At 43.3% G+C, this 18,224-nt stretch overlaps 1 protein-coding gene across 1 annotated transcript in view; it reads left to right on the top strand.

The window, feature by feature from the left end:
- Nucleotides 1–16,128, top strand: part of suclg2 (succinate-CoA ligase GDP-forming subunit beta) — an 81,917-nt gene extending 65,789 nt beyond the window's left edge. The window contains exons 10-11 of the mRNA XM_076156650.1: nt 7,680–7,800; nt 15,199–16,128. Coding sequence (XP_076012765.1) covers nt 7,680–7,800; nt 15,199–15,311 — 234 coding nt within the window. The 3' untranslated portion in view covers nt 15,312–16,128. The remainder of the gene's footprint in view (nt 1–7,679; nt 7,801–15,198) is intronic.
- Nucleotides 16,129–18,224: the final 2,096 nt, after the last annotated feature.

The raw sequence follows: 18,224 nt of genomic DNA, 5'->3' as shown, positions 1-18,224 counted from the left end.
GTGTGTTTCTGAGGATGGTTGGCAGGGCATTGCGATACCCAGATACCCTGGGGTGAGCATCAGGAGACAAGTTCTACATCCCTGACATCCAGCAAACTCTCTCTCTCTCTCTCTCTCTCTCTCTCTCTCTCTCTCTCTCTCTCTCTCTCTCTCTCTCTCACCCTCTCTCTCACCCTCTCTCTCTCCCTCCTCTTTGTCTCTCACTAGGCAGAGATTTGAATACAGATCTATTGGCATTCCAGCATGGTGTGATTTCATCAGAATTGCTAAAGAACAGGTTTTTAATTGAAAAATGTTCTTCATACCAGCAACGTTTCTAACCTTCTGTTGGTTTCGATGGTTAAATCAAAAGTTGGTGGAGCTGGTTTAAATTTTTTCCAGCTGGATTCCTCTGCCACTGTGCTTTGACACTGCACACAGTCATTTTCCCCTCCATTAGCATTGTATTTGTTGTTGTGTGCATAATAACATATTTGGGAGAATCTGTGTAACTATTATCTATGCTATGTAGATGGATTCTTTCTGTGAAGCATAATGAATCGCCCCCAGAATACCATACAGTAACCTTAACTACAAACAATCATACACAATATTACCATAAATGTATTAGTGTTGATTCCTTCACTCACCAAATTTACATACTAAATTACTCATTGTTCAAATTGGTGAAGAGGGACAATGTGCCAGGCGAGGAAAAGCATGCAACGATTATTTATTGGCTTTTTACATGCTTGAATAAATAGTTTCTCCTGCCAAATAATCCAGATCTTGAGTTTCGTGGGGCACACCAATATCCATTTCTGTAGATTTCAACCTGATCATTGTGTTTATATGACGTTTGAGAGTGTTTGATTATGCTTGTAAATGTAGTGAATGTGTCAGGTTTGAAAAGGTTTGAACCTGCACCTGCAAAGTGACAAATAAGCAAGGTACGATCAAACGCCCTGCTGTCTGAACCCTACGGTGCAAAGATTGATTAAAAAGCAGCATGAAGATACTTCCCTTATTCCTTCCTTCTGCCTTTCCTTCCCTGCTTCCTGTTGCAGGAGGAAGGGACAAAGAAATGGTTGGTCAAACTGTCGAAAGGATGGACAGACTATGGCGAAGAAGCAGCTGTCGCAGTCTATGACCCTGCTGCTTACTCAGTAGAGGTAGACCTGAAGGCTGCAATGACCGCACACACAATCCATTCTGTTGTCACATGGGCTATGCCAGATTCCACCTTCCCTCATTCCCTCCCCTGCACAAAGCTGCTTCGGCTGGAAACAAAGCCATTTGCGCCACAATTGGCTACCACGGGTTTGTTTGGCCAGCAGATAAAAATGGAAGCAGAGGGTGCCGCAGGTAGAAGGTGGAGGTGAAGTCTTGTTGGCCAGGGCAAATCTGAAAAGACTTCAAGGAGCTTGATACACACGAGTAAAGCACAGAAATGCAGGGCAGGGTTCTGGTTGTGAAATGGAGCTGCATGTTCGGCAACATGTGATGGCTTTTTTTTTGTAAATAGAGTGCTTATCAATGTCATTTTTGGGAAGTGAGATCTGACCTTTCCCCCAACTCATCTCTACATCCATATAATCACTTCTTGAAAGGGCTCGTTTACATACTCGGAGGTTTCTACAGTCATGAGCGTAATTGAAATGTTGTGGGAAATGATGAAATATTCCAAAGGTTTAGAACAAGTCAGAGAGGTGTTTAATAACAACCAAAGTCTTAACAAATCAATATTGAACCTTACATCTGCGGAAACCAGCCAGCGGTGGTTGCTATGAGACAGCATCTCTGTTTACTGGTTGCCGCAATGCCAGACAAAGGTAGATTTAATTGTGACCGGTTATCTGCCAAAACAAAAGTAAGTTATGGTTAATAATTTTAAACACAGGACTTGCTTGATGCATGTCAATCTCACATGTTTTCATGCGTGTCCTCGGGGCATGGATCAGGCAGCTCACCAGCCGTCTGTTATGGTGGGTTTTTGCTACCAAGTGAAACTTCAGATGCGGCTGTCTGTCAGGAGGCATCTACGGCGGCGACACGGCCAATCTTTGACATAATGCTCAGTCTGTCTCTCCAGTCACAAGAAGGGGCCGTCATGCTTCAGCAGGCCGGATAATTATTTCCCTCTTATCCCTCCTTGCCAGGTCCAATCCCAGCCTTCAATAGGAGCCAGAGACTGCACCGCTTCCCTCTCACCTCTCTGTTTCTCTTCTTTGCCATCTCTCCTCTTCCATCTGTTTCACTTCACCTCACTCTCTTTCTTCAAGGCCGTCTTTGTGTCTTTTTTGCTTTTACCTTTTCTTTCTCCGCGTCCTCGAAACTGGGTTTGCTCCTCGGTGTTGACAGAATTTGACGGTAAAAGTAATGATGTTCCATTACGCGGCTGCCATATGAACGTCTTAATTACACGGCTCGCTTTAAGCATTTGACGAGCAAAGCACGTGTGAGCAGTACATTTTCATCACAGACTGTTTTGACCTCGAGCCCAATTTCTAGGAGAGAGTCCTTTATTACTGTGACAAAAATGTCCACATCCATGTTTAAATTTTTTTTACCAGATTTAACTCGTACAAAATATGAAACACATAAAAAAAACCATAACAAATAAAGCAGTGACAGTTATACGACTTCCTGAAAGTCAGCCTCATTAATAATTCATATAGGAAACTTTATTCAATCATTAAATCAACATTCAACACTGTCAAAAACAAAACTCACCAGAAACCCAAAACGTAAATGGGAGAAAGTTCAGTTTTGAGACAATCAATTTTTTTTTAACATAAACAATATTTACAGCAAGTAATGAAACAAAATGCACCCACCATAAATACAGGGGCGTACACTTCTCTCCGTCAGCGCCGTGCAGACATCACTGTCACATTGTGCAATACACAAACATGCCCAGGAGGAGGATTGCACCTTGCAGGAGAGAACACAACAGGCCAAGCGTGCAAACATTTCCCTAAACAAATCTTCCATGGTGTTGTTTTCTTAATTGTGTCTATTCTAGCATCTGTAGATTTAGGCGTTTCTTTATTGTGATTTATTTGTTCAACCTATTTTAATTTAGTTTTTTTTTTATTTGGCATTCACCCGTTACCAAAGAACCCATCATTGGTTACGGTCACTTACTAATAGATTAAACTAGATAACAAAAACAACACTGACTGTACAACAAAAAGTATTTTCAAGGCTCCTCCCACAGGCGGTTGGTAACCCTTAAACATGTTCCTACCTTCCTGTGAGTGGGCGGGGAGTTCGAATCTGCAATCGAGGGTCTTAAATTGTGACGCTTTTCCAGAAACGCTCCTTGAGATGAAGATGAGCCTTTTGTTGGTTGCAACATAGACATCAATCGCAAAATTGTCACACAGTGTCAGGTAATTTCCTCCAACGACAGATCTACTTCTCTTAGGAGAAATAGGAGAATGGTGATTCCTCTCCAGCTGTACTCAAGATGTGTTATTAGAGCCAACAGGCCTGTGTTGATTTGGAAGCAGTGCGTGTTAACCTGTGGCCCCCGGGGCCAATTGTAGGGCTCCCAGCAGATCGAAAAGTAATACCCAGGGCCTGCCAGAGAAGGCGGTGACAGTGCAGGCTGTCTCTGGTAGATAAGATGGAACAATAGGCCCTAATAGGCCATAGAGAGACACACACCCATCTCCATCCCTGTATTTTGTTACCCCTATCTGGCTGCTAGTGACAAAGGAAACAAGATGCTTTCCCATTTCTTCCTCTCTTGCAGAGAGATTAGCAGTGCTAAACAGGCGCATATGAGCACGAAAATGTGTATTTGAGTGATAATGCATGCATCAGCCATGCACACACGACTTGGGACGAGGAGCTTTGCAGAATAAAAAGAAGCACAATGCTTTTTAGATTCCCCAGGGGTTAGAGTTAGAGGAGAAAAGTACATCTTGTTTGTGAGCTATTTGTCTACAGAAGGAATAGTGAAGACTTTCAGTTATGCTTGCTTATCCTTCCATTGTGTTGTCTTATCTTTGTAGTAAGTCCAAACAGATGGCCATGAGTGTGTAATTGGTTAGTTTCCTAATGCAACAACCTACCTGTGACCAACAATCCTCATATTTTGTCAAACGTGGATCTAAGACGTGTTTCAAATCAAATGAATGGATATTTCTCTGTGGGGAAGTGGTGGTAACAGGAGGGCAGGTCGAATTGTCTGGGTTACAGCTCTTTCTTGTCAGCGAGGTGTATAATGGTGAGCAGAAAAGCCACTTTCTCCTGTGAAGGCCTCACTTTTTTGATGGAAAAAAACTTTGCCAGCTGTCGAAAATATCAGCCGTAATGATCCGATTTTGCCAAATTTTATTCTTTTAACCGGGAAACCAACAGCGCGGTCTGGTGCCTTAACACTACCTGACAGAACACGCAAAGATCCTTTACAAAGATAGTGCTGGCACATTATGCCTGATTCCTTTATGCCGGCTGTAATGAAAGGCACCCACTCTGCTGCCAAGCGAGTTTACCTGAAATGAATGCCTTCAAGGAAAGAGGCTTCACTCTGTAAGACGAAGGAAAGTCTCAGGGGAGTTATTCATCTGGATTGCAGTGTCAAATGCTGATGCTGAGAGCCTTAAATGGAGGGTTAAACTCAACTTTCGATCGGAGAGGGCATCAAATTAAGAAGACGGACCCTAACTTTCGCTCCCATTCTTTTGGCCAGTCTACTTGACATTCATGGGTTATTGCTTCGGAGCCCTAAAATGCTGATTAGCTGGCTACGAAATACACAACTACACTACATAGTATAATGCCAGTCTATACTGTGCAGTACGCTGCAAAATGGTCATTGTGAGGAAATCTGCTGCTCTATAACCTGCATCCTCTCTGCCCACTCTAATTTAAAGGCTGTGTTTTCTCTGTTTACACAGCATTTCACTGTAATGATGTTCGAATAACGCCACGGTGGTGTTTGTTGTGCTGTGAGCATCGTTTGCTGTTGCCGAATGTGATAGAGCCATAGAAGTCAATTTTTTTCTCACTTAGTTGTAAGTTTCTTCAAGGAAAATAATGTCCCTCAGGTTTGTGTCCTTGCATGTAAACCCAAGAGAAATTACAAGGAAACTGCCAAACTTCCGGCAGAGTGCAACTCCGTCCTGGCTACATCCATATTTCTATAAACTGCACTTACTTCTCTGCCAGCCAGCATAAATCATGTTGTATGTATCATTAATATACATTGTTGTCAATAGGAGACGCATGAATGGAAGAAATATGGTTCTTCTCAATAGGGACAGAGTTGAAAAATGGGCTGCGGATAAGAAGCGGAGTAGAGCCTCTCTGTCGAGGCTGTGGGAAAGGCATCTGAATCTCTGCTGCCCCCCAGTGGTGTGTGTGTGTGTGTGTGTGTGTGTGTGTGTGTGTGTGTGTGTGTGTGTGTGTGTGTGTGTGTGTGTGTGTGTGTGTGTGTGTGTGTGTGTGTGTGTGTGTGTGTGTGTGTGTGTGTGTGTGTGTGTGTGTGTGTGTGTGTGTGTGTGTGTCCGTCCTTTACGCGACCAAACCTTACGTACAGTTTTCTCACCGTGTTCCTTTGCCGCCGTAAAGAGCTATAGATCCTACAGATTCAGGATCTACTGTAGATCTGTTTCGAACTCAAAGAAAACAGTCATCTTCAGACCTGCACATTAATGCATATACACATAACCAAGGCTTTGAAATTTTGTCAATAATATCAACATTCAGGGTTTGTTTTTTCCGCTGTGTGGCGGCTGACCTGCCATGAGCCAAAACCGCAGGGGGGAACACACATATACTGTACGGCCTAAGGCAGCAGCAGACACATTCACACACACACACACATATTGAGCCAAGAATCTCACCTAACAGGCTGCGAGAGGAGATGTTTGACACACCCTACTGTTTCAGGATCAATATGCCAACATTGTTTCTCAGCTCTCTCTCTCTCTCTCTCTCTCTCTCTCTCTCTCTCTCTCTCTCCCCCCCCCTCTCCCTCTCCGTACTCACTCCTTTTATAACGTAAGTCTCACTCTGAATTGATTTCTGCACACGTCACATGTATGATCGTACTGGTCACAGAATTGACCACATCGCCTATAGCCACAGTAAACACAGTATGTGTTTGGTGTGAACCTTGAAGGAAATGTCCGACCTTCAGACCTTGAGATGCTCCAATTGCATTTCTCTGAGTACATTTCTGTTCAATCACAAGAAGTGGAGCCTAATGCCGCTTTTGAGGCCGGAACCTTGGAAATACAATATATATGTTTCTGAGGTATGGAGGGATACAAATACAACGTGTGATGTGAACTCAAGAGCAGGGATGGACAACGACTGAAAACTCTTGCAGTAATTTCCTTTTTAGTAAAGGAACTTTCGGTCGTGGGCCTGTTACAACGTATGACTGTGCACCCAGAGGCTCTGACTTGCTTGCTTTGCTAGTTAATGAATGGCCACCGTACACACCAACCCACACACACATGTGGTATGGTCTCTGTACCAACAACAAGAAAACATTGTGTTCCCGCAAGTAATCTGGTAAAGTAATCTTTGCCGTCTCCTCATGCAGTCTTATATACCTAATTGGAATGAACTGGTTCTCTCATCTTGAGCTTTCTCAATTTTCCGGCACTTTGTGCTGCTGCCCACATGTGTTCATTCTCTCTCTCTCGCTCTCTCTCTCTCAGTGTGTTATTGTGTGTGTGTGTCTCTCAGTCTGGTCTGCTCTCGCTCTCGCTGTTTTTGAGGAGACACTCGTTTGGATGGAACATGGGATGACAATGGCACGACTGTCGCTCGGCTAGCTATCGGAGTCCTTGATCTTCTCTCTCTGTAAACATCATTACCGCACACTTGAACGCGCACACGTTTGCAACAAGCGGCCCACGTAAGCACGCGCACGGCAGCGCATCCCGCGAGCCGCTCATCCAAGACAGCACCAACAGATTAGCAGTGATTATAAACAAACACGGAGGATTAATCCTGTGTGCTCTCAGTCTACTTTTCCACTGAGCTAGCCAGGGTAATTACCAAGCGCGAGATTGTTAGTGTAATCACCTTGGGCCGCTTATACACAGACACACGCACACTGTCCCTGGCTGTCTTGCTTCACACATTAGCGATAGCAGTATGGGGTTATTTGAAAACAAACTAGGAGACAGCTGATGTGTGTTGGTTTGTTGCAGCCAGAGGGATGGTTGTGTCGCAGAGCTGGCGAGGTTTTGTTCTTGATGCCTATTAGGGCAGCGAGGGACGGTGAAAGCAAGAGGCACCTTGACATTTTCAAATTCAAGCAAACGACTTTGACTTATGTGGTCGTTAGCAGAGCGGAGGGAGAATGTTGTGATCCGCTGCAATGATTTCAGCGGCCGATGACAAGGCCCTCCGATTATTTACCAGAATGTTTTAAGAACTAGAAAAGTTCTTCTTCTCTTTTCTGCGATTGCTATTATTCCCATATTTGTCTCCAGTGTTGCTTGTTTCGCCTTCACTTGTGTGATGCTGCAGTGTAACGTTTCATGAAGCAAACTGAGCACACACTGACGGTGGTGATGCTGCTTTACTGAGTGTTTTCCCATACTAATGAGACTTCACACTCAGAAAAGCTGTTGCTACTAGCACGCGTATGGTAATAAGCTAACGTGAGTCTGTCTCCTTATTGTCCATCTAACCACTTCCAATCTCTTTCTCTCTCTCCCTCTCAGGTGGAGGCCATCCTGGTTAACATCTTCGGTGGCATCGTCAACTGTGCCATCATTGCCAACGGCATCACCAAGGCCTGCCGAGAACTGGAGCTGAAGGTGCCCCTGGTGGTCAGGCTTGAAGGTGGGGGAAATGTGGCACCCCACACACACACACACACACACACACACACACACACACACACAAACTGCTCCCTGCCATCATACTGTGCATCACGCTCCTTGAAATTGTGCGCCATTCATCTCCACAAGCTGTAGCCTATGGAGACACAGATGAAGCCTGCTCGACATTGATGAGCACATACGTTTGCAGGCAGAGGAAGATGATTCTGAATGTAGCTAATCTATTACAATCACTGCCGCACAGGATGGAATCTTTTTTGTACCGATCACCACAAAGTCAGTTATATCTATTTGTGAACACGCTTATATTTATACCACCAGCAGAATGCACGGGGATTTAGAGCGCCTCATTCCTGCGCTGTTTTAAAGTTTGGATCCTTTTTGTTACTTTTGCCCTTCTATCTGGAGCTCCATCCATCTTCATTGTGGCCCAGCATTCCCGTAACAACAGTGGTGCATTTCTCACACGTGTCACGATCTGCTGCTGCACTCGTCATTAGCGCCAGCCAGCATAACAATACAGACACTACTGATTGGCTCACCTTTCACCTGTTTATGCTAATGAATCCTGCCCCCTGTGTGTGTGTGTGTGTGTGAGTGTGTGTGTGTGTGTGTGTGTGTGTGTGTGTGTGTGTGTGGTGACTCCCTGCTGCGGGTTTGTGGTTAGCTTAATTGTCAAGATCCTGCTGAGTAGTGTGTGCTGAGCCGAGAGCTGTGTGTGTTTGACTAGCCTTCAGAACTGGGTGCTGTTTATCCCTACACACTGTTAATATGGTTTGTAGGTCAGGGCGTGTAAGCTTCTAACACCGCAGTGTGTGCAAAAGGTGCTCTAGCGCATTGTGAAGATGCTGCTGCAGAGCAAAAGTAAAGGGTCTGAAAGGTTTCAGCGAGATTGTCCTTAACAAGAAGGTTAACCTCGTCAACAAACACTTCCATGGGCAGATGTGTCAACTCAACCCAAATCCCACAAACTATCCCAGAAAAGACTGATGCTGTCCTAAAAGCTGATTGAATAGTGGTGATGAACAGATTGATCCCCACAGCTCTGACTGATATTGAAATGGACCCTCAAACGCCCCTCTGAACACTTCCACCCAACAACCAGTCTGACTGTTATTCAGTCTGACACACACTCACACACACACACACACAAAAAGGTCTAAAAGGTCACATTTGGCGGTGGGTCCAACTCGTTTTGTTGTTTCCCTTGACCGGGCCTTAATCCGAGCTCGGGGGCTGCGGGGTTAATGCATCCCGGGCCGCAGACTCATGGAGGAGATTGGTTCAGAATCAATCGGCTCAGCCAGTGAGCCTGACCGAGGGGCCGTGAGCAAGACCCTTCGCTCCTCCTCAGGATCAGGATGGATTAAACGGCACCCTTTTTAATTGAGGCGGATCTTTTAATTGTACTGGATTGATCGTATATAGGGAAAGAAGGGGTGAGTGGATGAAATGATGTATCAGTCTGTGCTGTTAAGAGATTCAAACTGGAACAGGTGGTCGTTCATAAAGCTCACGCTCAAACACTGCAAACACAGAGAGAAGCATATAGCATGTCCTGTATTCATGCTTTTTTTTTTTACTTCATACTAATTCATGCAAGTCTCACACACACACACACACACACACAGAAGGTATGGACAAATGAGGATAGCTGAGGGTGCACTGCCCCCTTTGGCCAGAGTGCAAACCTGTCGCCTGCCACTATGGAGAAAACTCCTCTTAAATAGCCTCCAGGGTGCTGGGAAAATGGTGACTGCATTCGTTTAACTCCATTCCCAGCCTATTGATTTTCCCGAGCCATTCCACAACTGTCCGTCAAAGATGGGCAAGAGGGGTTCTCTTCTCCTTAAAAGGAGATTTGACCATTTCCCTCTTTTAATTAAAAAGAGAAACAAGGTCCTGAGGTTTGGATTTGTCCCTGGGTCGTGACAGTGTCATTATGCCTTTAATAGAGAAGCTGCATGTGTGTGGGGACAAGGCCTGAACGTGAAGGTAAACACACCGACGTTAAAGGTGAGCACAATGAAGCCTCAAGGCCCTGTGTGTGTGTGTGTGTGTGTGTGTGTGTGTGTGTGTGTGTGTGTGTGTGTGTGTGTGTGTGTGTGTGTGTGTGTGTGTGTGTGTGTGTGTGTGTGTGTGTGTGTGTGTGTGGCATGAGCAACATGGATATTTTGATAAATGGAATGGATAAATGGATTTCCATATATTTTGACGTTACTAGGGTGGATCATAATTTTTTTTATGTGAATTTTAAGGTAGACTTTTGCTATCACTGCTGTGCAAAGAAAAACATGTCATGCAAATTAACTAACAGCGAGATAGAGACATCGATTATAAAGATTTCCATTTATAAAAAACATGCAGACTCAGCCCCATCCAAGTAAGCCCTTTTATAATTCCACCTCACTCCTTAATCTTCCCTGATGGCGATTTGTGCATGATTAGATCAAAACATACCATTTGAATACACTGATTAATCAACTGAGTGGGTTTGAATGTCATTTTTATTGATCACTAACAAGAATACAGTTTGAATTTTCACCAAGGTCTTGATTTTTGCATGACGCTGAGTTGTAGGTATACTTTCCTTAACGTGCAAAATACAGGAAGTAGTATTATTTTGTAGTAACTCTTCTCTCCGTACAAACGCAAAAAAATCAATAAGATAAATGGGGATTATCAATGACTGAACGTGGTTGCGTGACACAATTTGGCCTTAATGACGCTGTTCTTTATGAATTACCCCGTCGTCATCTTCTTCGTCATTCGATCAGCACTGAGATGTGGATTGATTTTTGGATCTGTCCTTTGCTACACTTTCATCCCTGAATTGTTTCCATTAAAATCGGCGCAGCAGTTTTTTGAAAAAGTGCCAAAAATGCCTGCAAATGTATCACGGCTGTAGTAGAGACATATTTGACTGTTCAACCATTTCCTCTACCGGCTTAATGGATGAGCAAGCACCCTGACTTATCACAGTGGATATCACATTAAGGAGCATCACTCTCAAAACTTTTCACACTTGCTCACACACTAATGTATTAGAGTTTTTCTACGGTTGAGGCGTGGGGTTATTGCTTCACACTTCTTCCTTTGTCATTACTTTAAACGCAACGCACACTTTTCCCCGTCGGCGTGACATATTGAGGACAATTAGAAGTGCAAGAGTTGCTGCGGAAGGGCTTGAGCTGTGGGAGACGGCGTCCTCCACTCGCCACGGCTCATCTTATTAGAACAGAGTTAGTCACACGTTTAGGAAGTCCTTCTGCGCAGGTCCTTGGCTCAATCCCAGCCCTGATTATCCTCGTGAAATATGTTGCTCTGTAATTAACACGAGCGTTAAACTGACATTTTCACAATAGATATAAGTAAGCTTGGTTAATTGGAGCGCCGATCCGACCGTAAAGCGTGGCAAAGGTGCAGTACATCACACATCGGAGCGCATAGCTGTGCTGTGCTGTGATGTAACGCCGGTCACTTTGTGGCTACGCTGCCCATTAAAGCACCGAGGGTGGATTTTTAGTACGAAAGGCCTTTTGTTCATTGTTATTATTACCAATTTGACAGAAGAAAATTCAATTTACTGGTCTTTTGGAGCAGCGATCAGCATCTGTGTGCTGGTTTTATGGTTGTGGAGTTTCCTGTGTGAAGCAAGGCCATTTGAGTTCCATTCATTTTATTGTTAGTTCTTACTTACAATTTCTCTCCCATTTCCAGTTCTCATTTTAGTTTTATGGAGTGTTTGACCATTTCTGTTTTGGTTTTTTATCATATTAAGTTTTAGTTGGAGAAAGGAGGAAAGAAAACACACACAGCACAAAATGAATCATGAGTAATGGCAAAGCTTAAATAAACACTGAAAAGACTAAAGGCACAGCCATAAAGAGCATTCAAGACATAAAACAGCCTGAACACAAACATATATGGCAAGTCACCTTACAAATCCAGTCTCTGCTTGAATAAGGCAGTGCATTATAGAAAGAGTACAGCACATTTATAAAAATAGAAGAGAACATAGCGTCCCTATTCCTCTAAAATGTCAATTCACAAAAAAACAGTGATGAGGTCGATATGGCCCTCAGAGAAACTGCATGTTTGCTCTGCGTTTGACCCTCTGTGAGTGTTTCAGTGTGTTCTTCTGTTTAAGTCGTTATTTTTTTGCTTCTCACTTATGCTTTTAGCAATATGTTTATTCATGAAAAATGTTGTTTTTGTTGTAAAAGAACACTTCAAGAGTTTAATCTTTATAATCTTCACTTCTAATATGAAGCATTCCCCCTTGTGATGTCATAGAGGTCAGCGTCCCTGACTCAGCACAGCGCCCTCTACAGCCACAAACAACTTCAGTCAGTTGTTTTTTCACATTTTATATAGGGGTCATATGTGGACAATGAATGGAACCATTCTTTAAAACGGGTCATTTCTGCAGGGCTTTAACACCAATCAACGACTAAATGTGGGAAAGTAGAAGTGTGTGTGCGTGTGCGTGTGCGTGTGCGTGTGTGTGTGTGTGTTTAGATAGTGTATTGTTAAAAAGAAAAGGCTCTATTGGGATGTGTGTGCACTGCGTAATGTCAGTATATGACTCCAGGTTCAGACTGTTAGTAGGTCTCTGGCAGCACCTAGTGGCAGGAAGCAAACACACCCATTCATATACTTAGCATACACTGAACACACACACAGAATCATTCACACACACACACACACACACATGCATATCTGGAGCGCTGTATCCAGCCATGCTCCATACTTGCCTCCGCTGTTGTGAGCCATCAGTGCTCCCTACCGCTCACACTGGAACTGCAGTTGATGACACACACACACACACTTACACACATACATGCAAAGCCTCACATAGTGTAAATGCATGTCTCTTTTTTCTCACTCCCACAGATGTGTGAATGAATTCCACCTCACACGCATATATGGACAACACAGATATCACTGAACGATGCAGTGCGCGCACACACACACACACACACACACACACACACACACACACACACACACTGGCGCCATGTGCTCATGAATATTTATGGTTTGAAAGGAAAGGAAAGATAGAACATTTGTTGCTTACCTTCTGTGCTGTATACCGTTTCTATAGGCGTATTTGTCTTTTCAGAGCATTGTTTGGATCATGTATGACCTGCGGGCACACACACGGCGTCTCCTCCCACCGTTCCCACCGCCCTGTGAAGTGTGCCGTGCTACTCTCATTTATTTACCCCACAAATTGGCCTGTCTGTGTTTTCTGTTGAGGGATATGATAATGGGGATTTGTCAAACCTGGTTAAGTGGACAGGTGAGGTTATTGAACATTCATCGTGCAGCGCTGCCCCCTGCTGCCCCCCGACGATACGGCTGAATACCAGCTCTACCTTTGTGCCTAGGTGGAGAATATTCCGTGGTCTTCCGTCACTTTATCCTCTTTGCTAGGTGTCAGAGCGAGGTCTCTCCCTGCGCTTTCTTCAAATTAATTACGTCGCGGCATTGATTGTTTGCAGCAAGATCCTCCAGAAATGTGTTTTGAATGATTATTATCTGGCAGGACAAAAGCGATGAAATTTTAGGCGTTAAGTGGCAGGGGTAATAGAATTCCTGAAAGGTCTATTGATCAGGGTGGCCCGGCCTCTGGAGACTTCACATATCACGCCGTCTTAATTACACTGCAGCCAGGAGAGCTAAGGTCAACCTGCGAGCCTCTATATACACACACACACACACACACACACACACATACATCACCATCTATTTACTTACTACAAATAGGCTCATAGTGAGCGCACACGGGTCGCTGACATTTGGTCTTCACCCGCCTCAGGTCCGTACGCTTCGGAATGGACGGCCGTGAATCCACGTTGCTGTTTCTTCAACAACGCAAAAATAGATGTTATGAACGGCACAGTAAAAAGCTAAACATAAAATCTGTAATGCATCTTAAAGTTTGTTTGTGTCGCACGCAAAGTGGAAGCACCCGAAAGATGCCAAAGGATAGAGTTCCATAAACCAATACAGACATTTCAGGGTCCAATGTCACAGGAAAACACTTTCTGAGGCAACAGTGAACACATATCTGTCTAACTCAACATCTAACTTGGTTTAGAGGAGTTTTTAGAAGTGTTTCTATGTGTTCTGAGCGTCCTTAATGGTCCGTTCAAAGGCATATGGAACTGGAAAGTGGACAGGAAATATCTACAGAATGCAATTTATGTAAAAAAAAAAACAGTGTCAGTGACCTCGACTGGAAATGAACTGTTGCACCTCTTTCATGACAAAAAAGCTAACAGATTCCACATATTAAAACATGCAGATTTCTCTCTCTCTAGCTCACTGTGTGTTGGTACGTGAGTGTGTGTGTGCGAACCCCCCGAGGCCTGCTCTCTCCCCCTCTCTCACCACTTAGTTGCAGCTGTACCAGGGCAGAGGTTCCACCGTGTCAGGCAGCACCTGCTTCCCTTGACCTTGCTTCAGCCAGTGAAGCAAACACTGATGTGCTCACACACACACACACACACACATAGACGTGTTGCCCTTTTGCCTCGCCGAAGTCTTTCACAGACTTTCGGATCAGTGGTTGAATTGCCGCTCACCCAGAGCTCCATCTGTCATCAGTGCGGATTGATTCCTCTGAAGTAATTCTTCTTCTTTCACACAGTGTGACTTTGCATCAGTGCAGAGGGCAGGAAAGCTCCAGACTGGTTAGGTTTGTTTATGCTCCGTGTTAAGCAACCAGGCTCTCTCGCTCGCTCTGATCTCTCCCTCTCTCCCTTTCCCCCTTTCCCTCTCCCTCTCTTTCTATTTCTATTCCTCTCTCTCAATATCTTTCTCTCTGGCTCACTCACACTTTCTCTGTTGCCATTTCCATCCATCAGTCTCCATCTCTCCCTCTCGTTTGTCTCTATTTCTCTGTCTCTGTCTTGCTCACTCTCCTAACTATTTCTACATATGTCTCTCTCTGATAAGGAATTGTTACTTTTTACTCTCTCATGTGGAACCAAGCCCTGCAACATAATAAAACAAGTGTTTGACTCTGGTTTGTTTCAGTTTCACCATCACCAGACTCAGATCCTTTTACTTTGAAAACTGAAGTGGCGTTTTTTTTAAACTGTGGTGCTCTCTTCATAATGGAAATGAATGGAAATTTGCGGGGACTTTACAGCCAAAGAAAACAGAACTTTGCTGAAAGCTTTCAGTGTCAATGCCTCAAAATGTCAACATTTAGCTGTATGTATAAAAAGTGTAGAGATGAAGTCTTTCAAAGTGAATTCCCTTCTTCTAAACAAATGCTGAAACCTTTAAACCTTTCCTCCCTCAGTAAGTATCTCTAGTATCTCTGTACCCTGGTTACCATGGTGCTATCTCCTGTTGTAACAGTTTTTCCCCATGTTGTCTGCAGGTACGAATGTCACGGAGGCCAAGAGGATTCTGTCAGAGAGCGGCCTGCCCATCACATCAGCAGACAACCTGGACGACGCTGCGAAGAAAGCCGTGGCCGCCATCAAGAAATAGAAGCCGCACCTGGTTTTCTCTCAGTTTAAACCGGTACACGCCCGTCCGCCCACCAATCAGCTCAATCAGAACACGATCAGCCTTCACTCACACACAGTAGGACTGTGATGCACCTTTACCTCACAGAGCTCAGTTTTAGTATGGACCTTAATTTCACGGTACAGATACATTGATTCTTACTTCTTTAATCCCTCCTTTCTCTTAATTCATCTATAATATTGATAAATCTGTTCATATTCTCACATCATGAAGACATCACAAAGCTCTGGTGGCGGCTGTAGATTGTAGAGAAAGCCTCCAGTGTTTGTGATCATTCATTCCGTTTGCCGAGATGAAAACAGTTTCATCACATCGATTAGTATTTTAAAGAAATATTAATTGATATTGATCACCTTAATCCTGACTGAAGTTACTTGGATGGTGCTTCTGAAAATCGGCCTTTTCCTGAATAACTGTGAAGCAATTGAAGAGGCAGCATCAGAACATCTTAATCCAAAGCCATCTGTTTCATGCCTTCCGTGCGTCTGCGGTACATAAATCGTCATGCTGTGATTCGTGTACAGCTTAGTCTTACTTGTAAAGTTCTGTTTCACTCATGTCGGTGCTTTTATCACAGAGGCAGCAGCAGGAATCTGTGAACTTGCCAAATCTCTCCCTCAGAAATAGTTTCATACAAATCTATCCTGATAAAAAACTATAAAGATAATTGTACTCAATTGTTTTATTATCAAGAATGTAAATTGACAGGATGTGTCTGATGCAGTGTGTTGACTGTGTAAATAATTTGAGAGATTAAAAACAAATATTTCAAGATGAATTTCTGTTTGTTGGTCACTATGTGTTCACTAAATAGTGCTTAGGAATCTAATGAATTAGAATATCTTGGAAAAGTTAATTTATTTCAGTAATTTAATTCAAAAATGGTTCAGTCGGCTACACAACATGGGAAAGACGACCATATTCTGTCTTTTTGAGCTGCACCTGTATATAAAGAGAGATCTATAGATATGTATATACTGTATATCATTTTTAGTTCAATTTTAAGTTCTTAGGTTGTCTCCTCTAACATGAGGAGAGAGATGCAAATCCAGATGCACACAGGCAAACTTTTCCCCTCTTCTGTCTCTTCAACTATGTAACGGTAAATCAAAGATGCATTGATAGACCAAGCAGCGCCTGTCAGTGTCGCTACAGCAACAAGCCACCAACTCACACACAAATCACAGAGAAACATCACGTGTGACAGGACTGAGAGAGGAAAAGAGCCTCAAAAATCAATGATGATCACGTTAATGTCCACTGAAGGCAAGACTGTTGGTATTATTATTGATATTATTATTATTATTATTAGTGTTATAAATCAATCTAAAAGCATACAATTACATTACTATATAAGTAATATTCATATAAATATTGACATTGAAATGTAATGAAATATGAATGACATTTTAACCAAAAAAAAATCAGAACCAACTGTACTTTTTCAAGCATTTTGATAATGACTGAGAGACTCAAAACAACTACATTTGCTGTAAGTTATCTGGTCTATCATCAGTGAACCCTGAAGTGCCAATGGTGGTACACATACTGCAGTTTGGAACCTCTGTAGTGTGACTCAAAAAGGAACAAATTTACCCTTTAGAAAGAAAATGATTTCCACTTCACTTTGTGAGAGTAAAGGTAACTTTTGAGAGTTAATATTCAATCGGCTTACTCAATTGTTACACAAGCACACTGTAAACCTGCAACCTGAAATTGTCACTCTTGATAAAGATGAATTAAGTGTTACAGGTTAAAAGGTATATATTTCTATTTAATTTAAGTTTAGGGAGTTTCTTTCCTAATTCAGTCTTGACTACACTGAATGCAGAACTCAAAATTTGCAATATAGCATTTTTTGTGTGCTTTGTCTTACTCTTCATCCCCAGATGGAAACCTACACACACACGCACACAGACACACGCACTGCCCAATTCCCACCACTTCAGTCTAATGAAACTCGTGTGTACACGATCCCAGGAGACACTGGAGAGGAGTGACTGTCCTTCATCGCTGCAGAGACACAGACAGTTTGACGGAGATCTCTTCCTGTCGGACGGACGGACTGCGTGATGGATTATCTGTCAGGCAATTTGAGAGGAGGTCGACACACACGCACACACAATTCGATGCTGCTTCCCTGAAACACACACGCTAACAGAGCAGATTCCCTCCGTATGCGTCCCGTCGTCGCTCGTCTCATCTCTCACATACCAGAAGCTTGTGTTTTTATTGGACTTTCGGTCAATCTGCACACACCCTGCTGACACACAGCTTTGTTTTACAGATGATTGTGTAAGAAATGCTAAAGGAACCTCTGTAGGCACTGGCAGTAAAATGACTGCAGTCAAAAGTCCTCATGTGTTTGCTCAGTCCATTCATCACATGTGAATGAATCCACAATGAAAACATACAAAGGTGTTTTTTTGGGCAGCAGTGTGAGAATCATACCTCCACCTCTGCCAAAAGAGCCTGGATAAGTACACTTTGCATGCAGGCCCATACAGTGCAAGTTCAGCTCAGCCAAACCCTGATCTCTTTTCTTTTATGTTCTCATAATACATGTAATCCAGTCAAGAACGCTGACGTGTTTACTCTAATATGATGTAACACCTTTTTTGTGAGTGTTCTATACACTTTCTATCCCTGCAACATTCATTCAGAGGAAGAATACAGACATTTCAGGGTAAAATGTCAGAGGAAAAACCCTTTCTGAGGCAACCGTGAACATGTTTGTATTGAACTCAACTCCCAGCGCCACGTAGAGGAGCTTTTAGAAGCTTTTTGTTGTGTTTTGTTGATCTGCAGTCTACAAGTCTACTAAAGTCTTACCTCAAAATTGCACTCAACTTGATTGAGTCATTTTCAGTCTTT

This window comes from Genypterus blacodes, unplaced genomic scaffold, assembly GCF_046128005.1.
Source record: "Genypterus blacodes isolate CSIRO-AG114 ecotype Tasmania unplaced genomic scaffold, CSIRO-AGI_Gbla_v1 ptg000070l_1, whole genome shotgun sequence".
Lineage (NCBI taxonomy): Eukaryota > Metazoa > Chordata > Actinopteri > Ophidiiformes > Ophidiidae > Genypterus > Genypterus blacodes.
The sequence above is the reverse complement of the archived record's forward strand: the minus strand, read 5'-3'. Positions and strand labels throughout refer to the sequence as shown.